Below are 17380 nucleotides of genomic sequence, written 5' to 3'. Positions count from 1 at the left end.
CAAGTTAAGTAAAAATTGATGTTGGGTTCTTGATATTTCTCAATTTGTAAAAATTTAACAAATGCTACTTAAATTGGTAAAAATTAATTTTTGACTAAAAATCTATTTAACAAAACTAGATTTTGAATTAAAATTATTTCATTATCAGAAAAATAGTGTTGGTTACTTTGAAATTTTTAAGAATAATTAAACTGATAACTTTTTTAACACAACACGAAAACCAAAAAACTTTGAAGCAAGACAAATCGAAAGACGGGATGGGAAGTTATCAGTGTGAGTAGCAACCCAGCCTCTTTTTCTGTATCGTTATCGTGCTTATTGAATAAAATTCCCACCTTTGTCTTCGTTTCATATCACGCCTCATTCAGACCACCCTATAAAAAACTGTGTCCCATCTTTGTTTAATTGTTAGATGGATTTCTTTGTTTGTTTTGATATTATTCCGTTTGCTCGATTCCATTGAACCAAATTAACTAAATTCATCCTTAATTGTTTATATCCCCTTAAGCTTGTCTTCGTAATAATTAAAAGATACAATATCTATCTATACATAAAACATCAAGAACAAAATTATTGCTCAGTTACTTTATCTTTTTATGGCCAACAATGTTGCTTAAGAGTATGACAATGACCATAATAATGGACAATGGACATCAGCTTGCATTTAATCGTAATTCTTTTCTATATTTATCTTCCATGCAATTACAATGTCAGATTAACTGTTAGTCCATTTTTAATTATTCAATGGAAGAGAGAAGAAGATGCCCCAGCGTGTGCCAGAATCTAGTTCGCAGAAAGTCATAAAATATAAAATAGAACATCAGAAATGGGTGAAATTGAAAATCAAACTTTACCGTAAAATATACAAAAATACAAATAAAATTGAAGAGAAAGAGGAAAAAGAGAGAATTTAAACATAAACAACAACTAAAAAAAAAACATAAAAACAAAACAAAACTTCACGTGTATCTACAAAAATATATGTAATTTCAGATACTTTGTATCGTTCTATACATTTTCTAAACAGGTGCTTTGAGTTACTCTTAACCAAGTACGATGATGTGATGCTTGTGGTTTGGGTTCTAGTTAGTCTCTGAATAGATTCGTACTCGATTTCATGTGTAGATACTTTATTCGATATCCAATAGATACGAATGCAAAATCATAAAATTCATACACAAAATTTAAAAACATCACGATTATTGTCGTTTCGCTAAACATCAGTTCCGGTAGGTTAGTCGATCGGTATCGCGTACGCGCGAGAATGACAGGTTTTCAATGTCGGTTTTAACTAAAAGACGTGTTGGCAGCTTCAAGATCAAGAATGTTTCTAAGTGGTTCAAGTATCTTTGTATCTTTTAACGAAAATTCAAAAAAGAAAAAAAGATCAATAATTTATAGTGTGATCGGCAATCAAATTATCAGATACTAATTGGAATCAATTATAAATTTTATCGGGGATTCTATATTTCCACAAAAAGATACACTTAACGAAAGAAAACGTTCTCTGGTGGAAAAACTGAACAAAAGTGGTACGAAAATATAAATGAAAAAAAATATATTTATTTTTGTTTATAGAAAAATTCTTCCGATTTTATTTTGTTTTATCTTGTTTTCTGGATAATTTTTGTTTCCCTCATTTTCTATATTTACGTTCAAATTATAGAAAAGAACGAAGAAAAATTTTCTTATCGCAGAAATTTGTTATTTTTGTATTATTGTGTTCTATGTGTTCTTTAGTTTTTTGTTTCGTTAAGAAGAAAATGAATTTAGAACAAAACTTGAGTGAAATTAATTGAGAAGACCGACCGTCCGCGTCGTCGTTGTTTGGCGACGATCTTAGTTTAGTTTGTGTTGTGCATCTTTAAGATGTTTGATGTAGTTTTTGTTTTTTAATTCAATTCTAATAACTTGGGTTTTTATCGTTTGAATACGAAATTCATTGATACACCTCTAATAAAAGTGATATAAAAAAAATATATTTTGTGTAAAATTACGTAATGATTGAAAATGTATTTTTGGTGTTTTCTTATTTGATTCGTTTTTGTTTTAATTCAAATTAAGTGGGTGATGGTTTTTTTTTCTTTGAATACGCAGTCGTTTTATTTTTGTTTTTCTAATTTGTCCGGTGGTATATTTTGAATTTTATTTGTTTTGATTTTGAGTTTTTTCTTTCTATACATATCTAAATGTTTAATTATCTATAGTGTCGATGACAGTTCACGGTTCTTTTCTTTTATCTTTAATGTTAGACGATAAAATAAAAACAAAACAAACTCGTTTGTAGTTCATGGTTATAAAATCAATTGTGGTTTGATGTAAAGTAAATAATTTAATTTATAAGTGTTGTAAATTTATATCAAACAAAGAACAAATAAAAAATCGTGTTGAAATTGTAAATAATATGGCGGAATATGCTTTGGATGCAGAGGATCGTTTTAGATGTTATTGCTGTGGTATGATTATTATTTATTTGTCCTGTCTTGAAGTTATAGTGTTTTATTAATTTTTTCATAAACTTTCAACATCAACTCAAACTTTTTAAATTGAAAAAATATGTGTCCTAGTTTGTTTTCCCATTAAGAGATTTCATTTTGTTATTTAAAAACGAGTATTGAAAATTAAATTTTACATGACCAATCCTCACATACGTGATTGTAAATGATTGATAACGTCACAAATTGTATCTTTAAGTTTTTAAAACAATTACCTTTGTTCCGTATAGACCTAATCTTTCACATAAACCTACAGAAAAAAATTAACAGTGTAAAATCAAAAGATCTCGGTGATGATCTCTAAGAGAAACAGCAACTGTCAGCCCAATTTAATATCTTCCAAGTCCAGCCATTAAAATAATTGCTTATTAACACAATCCATTACCCAGAACGTTTACAACAGCTTTATTTTCTAATGAGTAAAGTTCAATCACACCACTATCTCAAAAACAGTGACACGATACAAATGAACATGTTGTTAAACAATCATTCTTAAATCTTCTGAGCTCCAAGGGCCAACTTTTTGCTTACTAACGTAGCTTACAAAGTGAAAACAGAACATCTTCTCACTGAAAATAATGTTTCGATTAAGATCCAGATCATTTTGATGCACTTTAAGGACTTAACAAGGGAAAATATAACGTTGCTGTTGATCATTCGAAATTTTAAGTTATTGTGTTTATTGATCTTTATAAACCCTTAGGACTAAGTTATTATGCAAAACCGTTTTGATTCCAAAGATATACGAGAAATCCAAAAACCCTGGGTTTGGGTTAAAATTACGGGCTACTGATTCTTCGCTAACATGTCGTAAAATGTCAAATTTTCTCACTAGTTTCAGTATTTTTGGTTTCCCTACGAAAGTAATTAAGTTTTGCAAACTGTCACTGCAAATGAGTTTTCACTTTTAACAATCTCAATGGCCTTGTTAAATACTGTATCGTTGCATTTTTAGTAATTGCTGGAAAAATGACAGCTCAAAATGACATTATATTGAAAAAGTCTCAAGTGTTAGGATAAAAGTAAGAATTTTGGATCAACAGCACAAGGCTTAAATTAAAGGGCACGGAAAACACAAAGTTTTATTTTATATTTTAAATTTTAAATTTGTTCGAAAAGAACATGGCTCAATCAAATGAATTTCTATCATTGCTGCAATATTTATTGTAAGAAATGTATAAACATTTAAAATTTAATGTTTATTTAAGTTTTCTTCGTGTATTTACACATAAATTCAAAAGCTATAAAATGTTTTGAACCAGGTAGCTATATATGATTTACAAACAAAATATACGGAACAGATTAAAAATATAAAATTGCATTTTCATTCATTTTTTGAATTTGTTTGCCATAACTCTGAATCTTAGTTTTGTTTTAATAAAGGGTGGTTAAATTTTAAAGGCTGATTTTGATTTTGTCAATTTTTTGTCGTTTCTTTTTTTGTTGAACATTTTCTACTATACTGAAGCATAATTGAGGTTCTATGGAAATTGGAAATTTATTAATAAAAAACCAAAATCAGATGTCTACAAAGTAAATTGTACTTAAAATAATTACAACTTAGTTAGTACTCCAGCAATTCGTAAAGCGTTTGCTAAAAACTTTCAGAAATCTTTAATTGACACTACTGTTAAAATAGATGAGAATTTCTTACTATACTTGCGTAACTGTCCCCAGAGTACCTTTAATAATTTTCAAATGAGGTTAAATAAAATCTTGCATTATTAAAAGATAATTATTCCTCTGTTCCAGATTTAATTCCCTCAATATATTCCCATAATTATTCAAATATACTAAAACTCGGTCTGAAGTTCGAATGTATTCACACTCATGATTCTAAAACCTTCAAGCAACTTTTTCATGATATCATCACATTTAAGCTCAAATTAATGGGGTTTCCATCTCAGTTTATCACATCTATTTCATCTTATCTTCAAAAAGGGTCTTATCAAATAAAATTCAAAATTTCTTTCTCTTACCCTTTCATTGAAAAATCAGGAGTTCCTCATGGTAGTCGTTTAGGACCTCTACTCTTTATCTTAACTATTAATGATGTATCCCTTTATGTGCAATACAGTAACATTTTAATCTTTGTAAATGATAAGAAAATCTACAACTTCAAGAGGATAATAACAGTTTTGTTTTGTGTTTTGTGCAAAAATAATAGGCTAAACCTTAATCATTTTTTTTTTTTGATAATAAGCGCGCACTCAAGGGACTATTACTACCCTTGTTATGTAGAGGCACAGTGTGAGCAATAAGAAGAGGATACATGGTTTGAAAGGAAATGTCGGTGCACATTGGTTTTGAATTCCTGAATTTTGTGTGGTACGGCTAAAGAACGGATCTCAGAATTTGACAGTACGGCCGAAGTTGGACTCGAGGGTATACTAGATGCGCGAGTATTACAGTTGAACTATTTATGGGGAGGAATGCAGCTGGCTTTTTCACTAGAGAATAAACTATTAAAATAACGGTAAAAAAGAGTCAGACAAGAAACGTTACGATGATATTCAAGCGAAGCAAATGATATTATCACCTATTAATTTAAATGCTCTACGTTCAATACTATCCAAGAGACTTTAGTAAGTTGCAGGAGCCCAAACCCAGATATTGGAGTTATACTAAAGCTATACCAATTATAACAGCCCGATCAAAAGGGGTGAAATATTTCTTGCATAGCCTAAAGAAACGCAAACACCTTGCGAAATTTTTGGCGAACATATCGTGTATATGATCGTTCCACAAGAGGTGGAACCAAGATTTTCGAGATGCTCAGTCTCATTGATGCAGGTGCCATCCAAGGATAATGGAGAGAAGGTGTATCTCGCTTTAACGATAAAAGAAAGCATTGGATTTTTGAAGCATTAAATTCCACGTGGTTTTTAATCCCCATTGAAGAATGCTATTTAGGTCAGAACTTAATGAGCTTATCATATTTTGTAGTTCCATAACCGAAGAAGAGGGATGTGAGTGAGAGAGCGAATATGAAAAGCTTAGAGTACTATCGTCAGCGAAATAATGTATTGGAGATAATAATGTACAGGAGATCATTAATAAAAATGAGTAAGAGTGTTGGAGATAGAACAGAGCCCTGTGGCACACCAGCTTTTATTTTGAGGTTTTCAGACTTAAATCCATCCAATACTACTTGCATCAAACGATACGAAAAGTAAATACTAATCGAATAAAGCAGAGATTCATGACAACCGATAGCACGCATTTTCGATAAAAGAAATTGATGCCAAACTCTATCAAATGCTTTTGAAATATCAAGTGCAATAATCTTACTTTCTCCAAAGCGATGCAAAGATTTGCTCAACTGTTCGGTGAGATAAACCATTAGATCAACAGTGGACCTATTGCTTCGAAAGCCGTACTGCCGGCCATTAAGAAGCTTTCGATCTTCAAGATATTTCTTGAGCTGATAATTAATCAGCGTTTCCATGAAAGAAAGTACATAAGTGCTTTCGGTCGGTAATAAGTGTGTGAGGAAGATTCGCCTTTTTTGGGGATGGGCTGGGCAAATACAGTTTTTCACATTTGGACATTGTAATATTTTTTGCCGTAATGTTTGGTCATGTATAAATTTGGTCCAACGAATATGAATGTTGCAGGCCTTCCTGGCTTGTTTGAACTTTTTCCGTCTTTCCTCAGTAGGGTTGTTTTTATAGCAAGGGAAACTTACTTTTTTGGTCCTAATAATCCCTTAACAGCCAGCATCAAACCATGCGTTTTGTTTTGGTCTAATGCTTTTAATCATGTTTGGGATAAAAGTTCTCATTCCTCGGAAAAACTAACTAACTAACAACGCCACTATCGAGGGAACATAGTGACCAGTTAAAGATCCTGAAGTAATTATTGAGACCGTTCCAATTGGGTTTCTCATATTGCCAAACGATTCTCTAAGGAGCTCTTTCTTTAACTAGACAGTTTTGACACGAGAAATTTGCTGATATAACACAGTGGAAAGATTGGTCTTGAGGAGATAGAACACTAACAGTATACTTATCCGATGTAGGAAACAAGTCAAGAGTGCTTTCTGCTCGACCTTCCACGTCCGATATTCGGGTGGGCTCGTTCACCAGGTGAGTTAGGTGGTTCAACTCAGCGAAGATCTCAGCACACACTCCATCAGGTGTTGTTTGGCCTGAATGTTGAAGCCATGAAGAATTGAGTACATTAAAATCGCCCGTAACAACGACTTTAGTGTGAGGATAGGACGAAACAATTCTTTGGATGGAATCAGACAAAGCATTAAATTCACGAGAAGTTCATACTCTGTCTAAATAAGAGCTTCGATAAAGGCAATAGTGAATGATTTGCTTATTTATGGAAAATTTAAACCACATGTAATTACTCGTATAATAAAATAAAAATAAAAATACATTCGACATGAACATTGCCAATCAAAAAAAACTTCTATCGCTGTTGCAATATTTGTTGCAAAAATGTATATAAACATTTTAATTTGTTTATGCATCAGCTATGTGTAAATTTAACTTTTCTTTATATATTTGAATGTTTAATTTATCTTTAATTACCAGAAGCTGAAATTGCATTTAAAATTTGAATTATTTAAACAAAATATACGGAAAAGATTAAAAATATAAACCTGCAGTTCTATTGAATTTTTTTTTAATTTTTTCCAAAACTCAGAAACTTAGTTCGTCTTAAAAGTCAAGAACTTAATTTAAAACATTTGAGATGTTCATTGTAAACTATTGCAAGCTTTTTCACGAAATTGTTTCCTATTTTCATCTTTTTTTAAATTATAAGACTTCGAAAAATTAGTAATTCTATTTCTAGAGATTATTAATCCTCTAGAAATATATGCAAATACCCATAAAGACTATGACTATAGGTGCTGCAATAGTTCCTACTTGTATAATGACTGTTTTGATTTGTTTTCATCTTCCATAAACCATAAATAATATAATTATAGATCTCTATAGTTTCACCCAGAAAAGGTTAACGCATTCATTTCATTTCACTTAATATTAAATTACTTAATAAATTTATAATTGCATGGATGATGATTTTTTGACATTAATATGTAAATGACTTAAATGATTTTAAGTATTTAATTGATGTTTGTGCTTATTTTAGTTTTTTTTAATTAATAAACTGCAAATTTAGATTTCAATTAACTAATGGCGCATTATGTGAATGCATATTCATAGTATGAGTAAACCTTTTCGAGAAATCCAAGTACAACAGCCCTTCTAAGCATTGCATCTTCATGACTTTCAGCTGGTCATTCATTGCAGCTTCTGTATTTGTTGCTTAATTTTTTTAGACGATTGAATTAATTTTCTTTGTTTTTACAAAGCAGTCATTGTGAATAATATATGAAATTCATACCCTTTATATAGTTTCAGTTCACGAGAATTACGTGTCTTAAGCTGATTATTTTATGAGAAATTTATTAATCTGTGCATCATACTATGTATATGTCTTTTTAGAAAAACTTGTAAACAAAGCAATTAGAAAAAAATAAAGGCTTGTTAAAGCTCACGATCGAATTGTTAGTGATCGTGATTGAAGACAATTATTACTTGAGAATTTATATGGCTACTATTTTTAATTTTTATGGCTACTAAGTTTCAATCAAACATGACATGAAGAAGATAGAAAAGTCGAAAAAAGTGATATCGTCCTTCGGTTCTCGCCCCTAGACGTCCTATGTCAAAAATAACTGTACTCCCCAAACAAATTTTTAATTCAAAAATCGAAAATTCAAATTTTCTCAAAAATTTATAGTTTTCAACCTTAAATTATAACTTAAAACGTAATATAAAAAAGAAGGATGTCCAATAAACGAGCTATTTTGTTTGAAAAATTCTTAGGAACTTTTCTTCTGAAAAAGTCACTTATTTATTCTAGACAATCTTTGATGATCATAAATGACAAATTTTTTAATTTTTCAAAAATTTTTTCTATTTTTCCAAAATTTGATATCTCAAAGACGTGTCAGCAGTTTCAGCAGTTGGTAACAAAATTCAAATAATAGCACTTAATAACTCCATACCAAAAATATTTCTAAGAAAATTTTAAACATTAATTATATTTATTTCTATATATGTACATATTTGCAAGAATTTCTTGATAGTAAAAAACTTTTCAAAAATTGTATTTTAAATCTCATAAAATTGTTTATACATATGTAGTTTCGTTCACGAATTATTATTGTAATTTTTGAAAATGCTTGAAAAATATTAGTTGTTGTTTTTCGAAAATTGTTTTGAAGGTTATAGTTCTTAATAGGAGGATATGTACTCAAGATTCTTTTGTCAAAATTCAGCTTTAAAATGTTTTCTTTTTAAATACGCGTTTTCGAAATTCATATTTGGAAAATTTGGTGTTTTGTTATTTTGCAAGACAGCAGCATTTTCTCTTAAGAAATCAAATTTTATTTTGATAACTTTTGTTTTTTTTTTTTTTGAAAAATGTATTTTGAATGACAAAAATAATAAAATTCAAAAAATTTTAATTCGTTGTACTTCGATTTTAAGGAAAATTATTTTTTTAGACAATTAATGGTTTGCTTTGCAAAATGGGTTAAAACAGATTTGAAAAAAAAATATGAGTTTAATTAGAAGGTTCTTCAAAATTAAGTATTTTTTCGGTCCCCAAACCAAACAATCGTTTTGAATTCAAATCTCTCCTTATGACTTTTAAAAATGTTAGGAAACGAAAAAGCACGGTACTAAGCTATAAATAAATAGATAATTTGGCAAATTAAAAACCTTTGTCTCACTGAGTTTGTAGGACAAAATTTATTGACAAAATTAGCGACACTAGAGCCATATCGTCGAATTCAGAAAGAAAATCAGGTCTTTGCTTTTCGTCTAGGAAAGTTCATCAAAATCTTTAAGGAAACCCTTTCTCAAGCTTAACATTCTAGAACTAGCTAAATGATGCCTGAGTCTGCATAAAAGTTCGATAGAATGGTTTTTGTTATTCGTAGGCGGTTGGATTCTGTCCGAAAAATTGAGAAAGTTTTGGCATTCATAACTTCAAGCGGAATATTTGATTGATGAGAATATTGAGAAAAGTGAGCTATGAAAGGCCGATCCTTGCCGTGCTATCAATCCCACTATGACTGGAATCCAAATAAGCGCAAGAGGTTTGAGTTTGATTTGACTAATTTTTGGCAACTCTCATAACATTAAAGATGACTTATTAACAAATTATAACGTAAAAAAACTTTTGTGAAATATTTAAATTGACATTTGAAAATAAGGTTTATATGTTCGCAAAACCGTCATGAATTTTATTTAAAAAAAAATTCTTTATCCTCAATTTGTAAAGGTAATAAAAGTTTTAAAATCCTGGCTTAGTTGATGATTTGAAAATCAGACATGGATTAAAAGTATAATTTTGTTTCCATTTACAAAACATGGCCTGGCCAATGAGTGTGAGTTGAGTTATTATAGGTTGAAGAAACATTTATAATTAAGAATAATATTTTTAGTGTGTTTAAATTTTTTTTTTTTTTTAACTCAAAGTACGAACAAAAAAATGATTGACAGTTGTAAGTCAGGTCCTAGTGACTTACAATTCTCAACCATTTTTTTTTCAACGGACTGTTGCCTTACCTTATTTATTTATTAGATTTAAGCATATTATAAAAATAAAATTTGAATAGAAGAATTTTTAGGAGAGTATTTAGATATTTTATGTAAATATTTTACAAGAAAAATAATAGGTGTTCTTCATAGTTTACAGTATTTCATCTCAGCTCAGAAATTAAGTTTAATTAAACTACGTACGGATAATGTTACGTATACGACATAGTGACCAAAAAGAGGACATTTTTTGAATTGCTATTTTATCCCGTTTATTTGTTTTTCTTAGAAGCTAAATTAAAAACCAAATAAACAGAAATAGATATACGAATGTACATATGTACATACATGTACATGTATGTATAATTTAAAACGTGAAACATACATTTCCTTGAAAAGTTCTCACAAAACACAGAAATGCAACATTTCCATTCAATTTGGTATGCTTGGGTTTTCCTCTAATTATTCAATTCCATTATTTTACCTTTAAGTTTGCTTTTGTATTTTCCTTGTATTAATATTAAATAAATACAAACAAAAATACAAATACATAGGCATACAAATGTTTTCACAATTTGTATCCTTTCGCATTTTGTATGTAAATATTTCCAACGTCTTTTGGCAAATACTATGTTAAGTATTTTTCCTCAAATGTTTGTAATTTATTATTTGTAACAAAAAATTTTAGGGAAAAAAATCTACCGTAGACGTAGTTTTAACGAGGTGTTATGAATATCAAAAATAAGACGTAAACACAATTCCAGTGAGGTGACCATATTTCATCCACTTGCTTACACCATTTCATAACTCATACATGCTTTATAAATCCTTTAAAATTAGTTTCTATATCTTTGATAAAGTTGAAAAAACTTGAATTCGATAATAAACGAAAGTTGGTTTTTAAGATTCTCCTAAACCATTTAATAAATCGTCTTTTCAGCAGTTTAGCTAAAGTTTGTTTACATAACTTATTTTTAAACCTTCATAAAATTTTTAAAACTTCGTATGTTATTATTAAAAAAATTTTTAAAAGCCCTATTCTCAGAAAAAAAATGTATAACCAGAATTATGATGCCAGATTTTTGACAGTCAAAATTTTAACTCTAAACCGTTATAATTCTAAAAATCACAACTCTCTAAAATTTGCAAATGTTTTCAGATGTTTTGAAATGAAGAAAAATATCAATTTCTAAAACTACAAAATATCTATCATGTTAAAATCTATGAATTGAGGTTTGTAAGTTTAAGTACTTAAAAAAACGTAGAATGGTCACCGTATTCGTATCGTAAAAGGTAAAATAGGTTACATTCATAAAAACAAAAACATAATATTTCGAGTAAAATGGGTGTGCGCACTTTTTTCCATCAAGCTGAATGAAGATGAAAATGGAAAGCAATATAAATGAATATAGAATGAATTTATCGACTTTGCTTTAAGGGGTGAAGCACGTCTTTGTGAGCTTACATTCGAAAATACGTCTACTTACTACAAGTTAATGTTATGATATGAAGAATGAATTTGTGGAATTGGGTAATTCATAAGGGATTGATGTGTGTGGTTTTGGTTTTATTATAAAATTCATTATCATATCAACTTCACTTTAGAATTAATCTGTCAATCTCCGAGTTAAGACGGTGCAAGTTGACTCTTAAAGGGAATTATGTTGCCTTTTAAATGAAAATGTATGGAAATACGAAATTTTATGCGCTGGTAATTGGTTTATTTAAAACATAGTCATTAATACTAAGAATTATGTTGTCTTCTGATTCTAATTTTTAGCAACACACTTTACTTAACGAATGTTTCTTAGGGCTTTGTCTCTTTCAATTATTTAATAAATTTCTTTCTACTTATTTTCTTCTATAGACAATGATGTCGAATTTGCCCTTGCCGAGTCGAAAGCAATGGTTATGAGTGCATCCCGCCAACATGTCCTTCAATCACAATCATCTGTTAATAGTACAGCGTCAATACAAACAGTCCTTCATCAAACTGATGGGACAATACAAACTTCATTAAATCAACTTCAAACATCGATAATAAGCAACGGTTCTGGACAATCACAATTGCATTTACAGCAACAACAACAGCATCAAAATCAAAATCACCAACAACAATTACAATCCTCTCAAAATCATCATCATCATCCATCAGATAGTATAAGTTCGTTTTTAGATCCACCATCAGCTGTAATGAGTGGTGTTAATGGAGGAGGTGAAAGTCCTTTAAATATTGGAGATGTTGCTGATTTACTGCATCCGCAACATGCAATTATTACAGGTTTGCAATATTGTTACAATGATTTTGAAAGTTATGAGAAAAAGAATTATTTTGAAATTATTTTAATATTTCAGGTGGAAGATCTACTGAAGGCTGTCCACTTATAATATTTCCTGACAATAATAATTTTCATGTGCTAGAAGAAGCTGATTACCAAAAATTAATTTTATACTTAACTTCAGTGCCATCGTAAGTTTAAGGACTTCAATAACAGCTAGGCCTAGATTTATTTTTAAGAGCTAGCACATTTATCACAGAGTAAAACAGATTGTTTTTCAATAAGAAGTTTTATTTGGAACAGACCGTTATTGAGGTCTGTGTTGGAAAGAAGTACGTTTTAAGAGCGCACTACAATTCTACAAAAATATTGAACATTTTGTAATCACAGTTCGCAAAACTAAACCACACTAAAGAACAACTTAGAATGTTTTTAATGACTGATCTTTACAATGAGGTATTCCACAAATGACATCACACCGTATTTAGCATATAGCTAGTCGTATTTTCGCTGATTCGGTCCTTAAAATGCATTTTTGGGACCTATTGACATCTCGGTAGAAACGTAAATAAGCAGATCTATGATGATTGATTTTGTATCTCTTTAATTAGAAGATGTCAGTTTGAACGACATTTACATATTTTAAACAACACAGAGCGGCGCTACGTACCACATACAGTCATGATTATTGAACAAAGTTTTCTAATCGTATTATTTCGCAAAGAGGTAATCGCAATAGGCCTCCTAAAATATGCAAATCCTAAAGTTATCGAGGACATACAGGCACAAGTTTGCGAATTGTTCATTTAATTAAAAGAATATGGTGCTGCAGTAGTAGCCTTGTGAGCTATTTGACTGATATCTTTTTCCATTGTTAATGGAATACTTTCCTCTTTGCTTACATACTTAGCTTCTCAGGCGTATTATTCTCGAAAGTTCCCCTTACTACTCCTACGCACCATCGTGTCCAATTTCCATATGTCTCTTAACCCTCTCCAATTTTTCCTCAGTCTTTTGGATTCTTGTGGCGTTAGGTAATTTCATAAAGCCCAAAATTCAAAAATCCCAAAAACATATCGACAAAAACCCAAAACGAATTTCGTAACGCCCAAATAAATTTGTTTTCAAAATAATTTTGAATTTGGATTTGATGGCATAGAGGTTGTGCCTTGTGACATTTATTTTGCACATTACTTCAATTCTAATTTCTATAGTTTCTATTGGCTATCTCTATCTATCAGCCAACGACAAATCATAAAACAAGATAAAGCCAGAAGGGAGAAAAGTCGTAAGAAATATCGCTAAGAAATGTCACAAAGCCCAAATAAAATGAACTATCACTTAAACTTACTTTCAATGTCGTAACGCACAAATAAAAAAAATATCATAACGTACTAAAACATCCTTTAATGCTGATATCGGTAGCACTGTTAGCAAGCAAACCATTTCGGTTTATTTCACTTCCAAAATTTGCCTTACTTCGCTTTCTGAAAGTGGAGTTTTTGGGGGTCTGACATTTGTTCGTTTAATTTTTGTGTTTCGGCGATAAAATCTGAAAGAAACAAACATTTTTCAAATTGCCCGAATGTAGAAAAACACGACATCTTTTGGGCGTTATGTCAATTTGTAATATGGGCATTAAGGTATTTTTAAATTGATTAGGGCAATGTGACTCTGATTTTTCGGGCGACAGAGTCATGTTTGAAAGATATGACCTTTTTATTATCTTGGCGTTATTTTATTGTGTAATAAGACCTCACTTTTCGCTTTATTTGAAATTTCATAACACAAAGTTTGGGTTATATTGCCCACATCGTACAACAAAAAAATGTTAATAAAATGGTTTTGAGCGTTATGACTCTTCTTCTTCGTTTCCGTCTGCTAGTAGCACACTTTAACTCCTCCTGGAGCATAGGATGGCAACCAGTTCCTTCCATCTCTCTCTATTTTTAACACGATACTTCAGCTGGGACCAGGTCTCCAAGTTATTGGACCGAGCTTCACAGATGATCTCTATGTTTCTCTTGGCCCCAGGCTGCCTTCTACCTTGAGGATTCTATTGAAAGCACTGCTTTGCTATGTTGTATTCTGTCTTCTCAATGTATGGCACATCCAGCGCCAGTTTCTCTGCGCGATGTCAACATCCACTTCTTTTGCCCAGTCCTGAAAGCGCTATGACCGATTCCTGTTCTAACTTTCTTGGCTAAGTACTTCTAGATCAGGCCCCTGATTTCTTGCTTTCCTCTAAAAGTGGTTTCCATGGAATCGCTTGACACTCAATGCCCGGCTCCTTTTCGGAGGGTATCTCCAATCCACTACCACAGTGCCACTTTTGTCTTCTTGCAATATCATCTATGGGTTCCTGATCCGACAAAGATATGTTTTGCCTAGAGATCTTCAAGTTCTGAATACGTTAGCAGCTTTCTTAGCTCTCCATCCATAAAGCAAAACGGGTTCAAGATTGAAGCGGAACAGTCATTCATTAATCTTCAAGCTAAAAGAGCTATTCCTCCATATTTTGTACAGCAGGCCGAATGCAACATTTGCTTTTCTGATACCGATACGAACGACCGTAAAAACAATAATCTTAAGGTACTGGAGCTCTTCTTCCATCTCTACCGGTTGTGCAGAAATATTGAGTTGAATTGATGAATTGATCATTGGCTCCACGATTTCTACTTCTCTCCTCAGCTTTGTTGTCATTTTATGAAAATCCATGACCCTACAGGTTTAAGTTTTAATTGCAGAGTCCCTTGAATTCCCCCATTTCCATTCGATAAAAATACGTGCAGTATGTCGTATTATCAGGATTTAGTAGACGATTTATTCGGGATGTTCCTCGTGCGCAAGGTAATCCCAATAAATTCTATGTTGACACTGTCGAACGCCTTTTTGAAATCAATGAGCAACTGATGAAGTAGTGATCAGTATTCAACGCACTGTTAAATGATGATCCGCAAGGTGTTCATGTGATCGATTCAAACAGGAATGTTTAATGAATTAAATCGCCATCTATTGATTTCTCCTAAAAAAGCCATTTATTTTAACATACAAATAAAACTTCTTATTGTAAAACTCTGTGCTATTAACATATAAAAAAAACGTTGCTATTTTTGTCTCTGTTTTAGATTGTGTTTTCTAATCAAAGTAAATAAAATAATTTGTATTTTTTTCAGTATGCAAGATGCCGATCTAGGATACCACCTAATAATTGACAGGCGGAAAGACAAATGGACATCAGTGAAAGCAGTTCTACACAAAATATCAGTAAATTAAACTTTAAAAAATAAATTTTATAAAATTGTATACTTATTCACAAAAACGTTCTTCTTGCAGATCTATTTTCCTGGAATTGTTCACGTTGTATATGTTTTGCGACCAGCAGGACTCTTCCAAAAAGCAATATCAGAGGTAAGATCTGAAATTAACAATTGTTTTTTAACTATCATAAATTTGAAAATTGTATTCAACCATTCGCATAGATGAATTTTTTTTAAACTTCCCTTAATTTGGGTCAAAACAATTTGACTTTACAAAAATTTAAATAATCCACAATTTTGCAAAAAAGTACACATTTTGTGAAAATCCGGATTTTAAAAATGGTTGTATCAACTTCTCGGAGCTCATGTGTAAAAAATTCTTCAATTCTATTATTTTTCTTCAAATGTCGTTTTTAAAAATATATCCTTTTTCTTTTTAGGTCAGTACAAAATTTTCCAAAGATGAATATCGATTTCGTCTAGTCATCTGTTCGGCTTTAACGGATCTACATGAATATCTGGATCAATCTCAGCTTACATTGGATATGGGTGGAACATTAGTTTATTCACACCACGAATGGATTCAACAAAGAATTGTTTGTTATATAAATTATTTAATTTTAATTGCTTATTAGAATGTTGTTCTCTTTTCAGTCCTTAGAAAAATTCTCAAGTCTAACACATCAAGTATCAAATGAATTAGATATATTCATTCAAGTTATTCACGATACAGAATTTCCTAACTCTGTTGATGCTACACAAAAATTATTAGACGATCAAGGAGCTGATTATGATCGATTAAAGGTTTCAACAAATTAAATATTGTTAAAGAAAAAGTGTTAAATATTTTGGTATTTGTTTTTTTCTTTTTGTAGGAAGAAATATTAGGTGCAGCGAGACACGGTGAAAGTCTTCTAAATAATATCAAATCAAACGATGAAATAAAAGAATTTTCCGAAAGAACTGGCAATGTCAGCTCAATTGAGCGGTAAATTTATTTTTATTTTTTAATTATGTTACTTTTTAGTTTTTGTATTTTTAAGTAGTAATTTAGCTTTCTACTAAGTCTATCGGGCATTGGGTTTGGTTTCTTTGCCTATTTTCTCTATTTTAAATTTAAATTTAGAAAAAATAAACTTTAAACGTTTAAAGATGACAAAAAATGGTTAAAGTTACAATTTCGAGTATGAAAGGTTTTGTTCGAATAAATTCCAAGATATTTGCATTTGCTTTCTAACACTCAGTTTACTAAAATGGAAATAATTTGAAGATACTCTTGAGTCAAGTTAAAAACTTATGTTTTTTTAAATTAGCATTTCGAATCGCTTCTTGCAATTGATTAAGTTTTATCAACGAACTAAGGCCAGTTTATTGGTCGATGGTGATAACAACTAAATCTCAAGGCTCTCTTTTGAGCTTAATGGGACCAGTTTGAGTCCCTTACGGAACATAAAAGACTAATTATGTTAATGTGGTTGATATCTTTTAGATCGTTGTAGAAAAATCTCCTAGGTAGATCTTGCGTTTTTGAGCTAGAGCAGGTAAAGTACAGAGGAGCTGACGAAATGTTTCCTCCTCTCCTTCATCCATACAGCTTTTGTAAAAGTCATTTGAGAATACGCCTAGCCTATCAATGGGTTAAATTTTAAGGAAATTTGAACACAATACTCGTGTATCTCTTTTTGTGAACTGTGTTTGGTGATTTATACACAAAATCCTTAAAATTTTAAGTGATTTGATCATCGTACCGTCTTGTAATATAGGCTAAAAATCGT

The 17380-nt window shown here is 30.8% G+C and overlaps 1 protein-coding gene across 1 annotated transcript in view; it reads left to right on the top strand.

Moving 5' to 3' along the window:
- The window catches only part of LOC129950398 (guanine nucleotide exchange factor DBS-like), an 80728-nt gene extending 64304 nt beyond the window's left edge, over window positions 1–16424 (top strand). The window contains exons 2-7 of the mRNA XM_056062341.1: window positions 11934–12347; window positions 12422–12536; window positions 15522–15612; window positions 15682–15756; window positions 16046–16201; window positions 16260–16424. Of these exons, the coding sequence (XP_055918316.1) occupies window positions 11934–12347; window positions 12422–12536; window positions 15522–15612; window positions 15682–15756; window positions 16046–16201; window positions 16260–16424 (1016 nt within the window). The remainder of the gene's footprint in view (window positions 1–11933; window positions 12348–12421; window positions 12537–15521; window positions 15613–15681; window positions 15757–16045; window positions 16202–16259) is intronic.
- Window positions 16425–17380: the final 956 nt, after the last annotated feature.

This window comes from Eupeodes corollae, chromosome 3 (assembly GCF_945859685.1).
Source record: "Eupeodes corollae chromosome 3, idEupCoro1.1, whole genome shotgun sequence".
Lineage (NCBI taxonomy): Eukaryota > Metazoa > Arthropoda > Insecta > Diptera > Syrphidae > Eupeodes > Eupeodes corollae.
The sequence above is the reverse complement of the archived record's forward strand: the minus strand, read 5'-3'. Positions and strand labels throughout refer to the sequence as shown.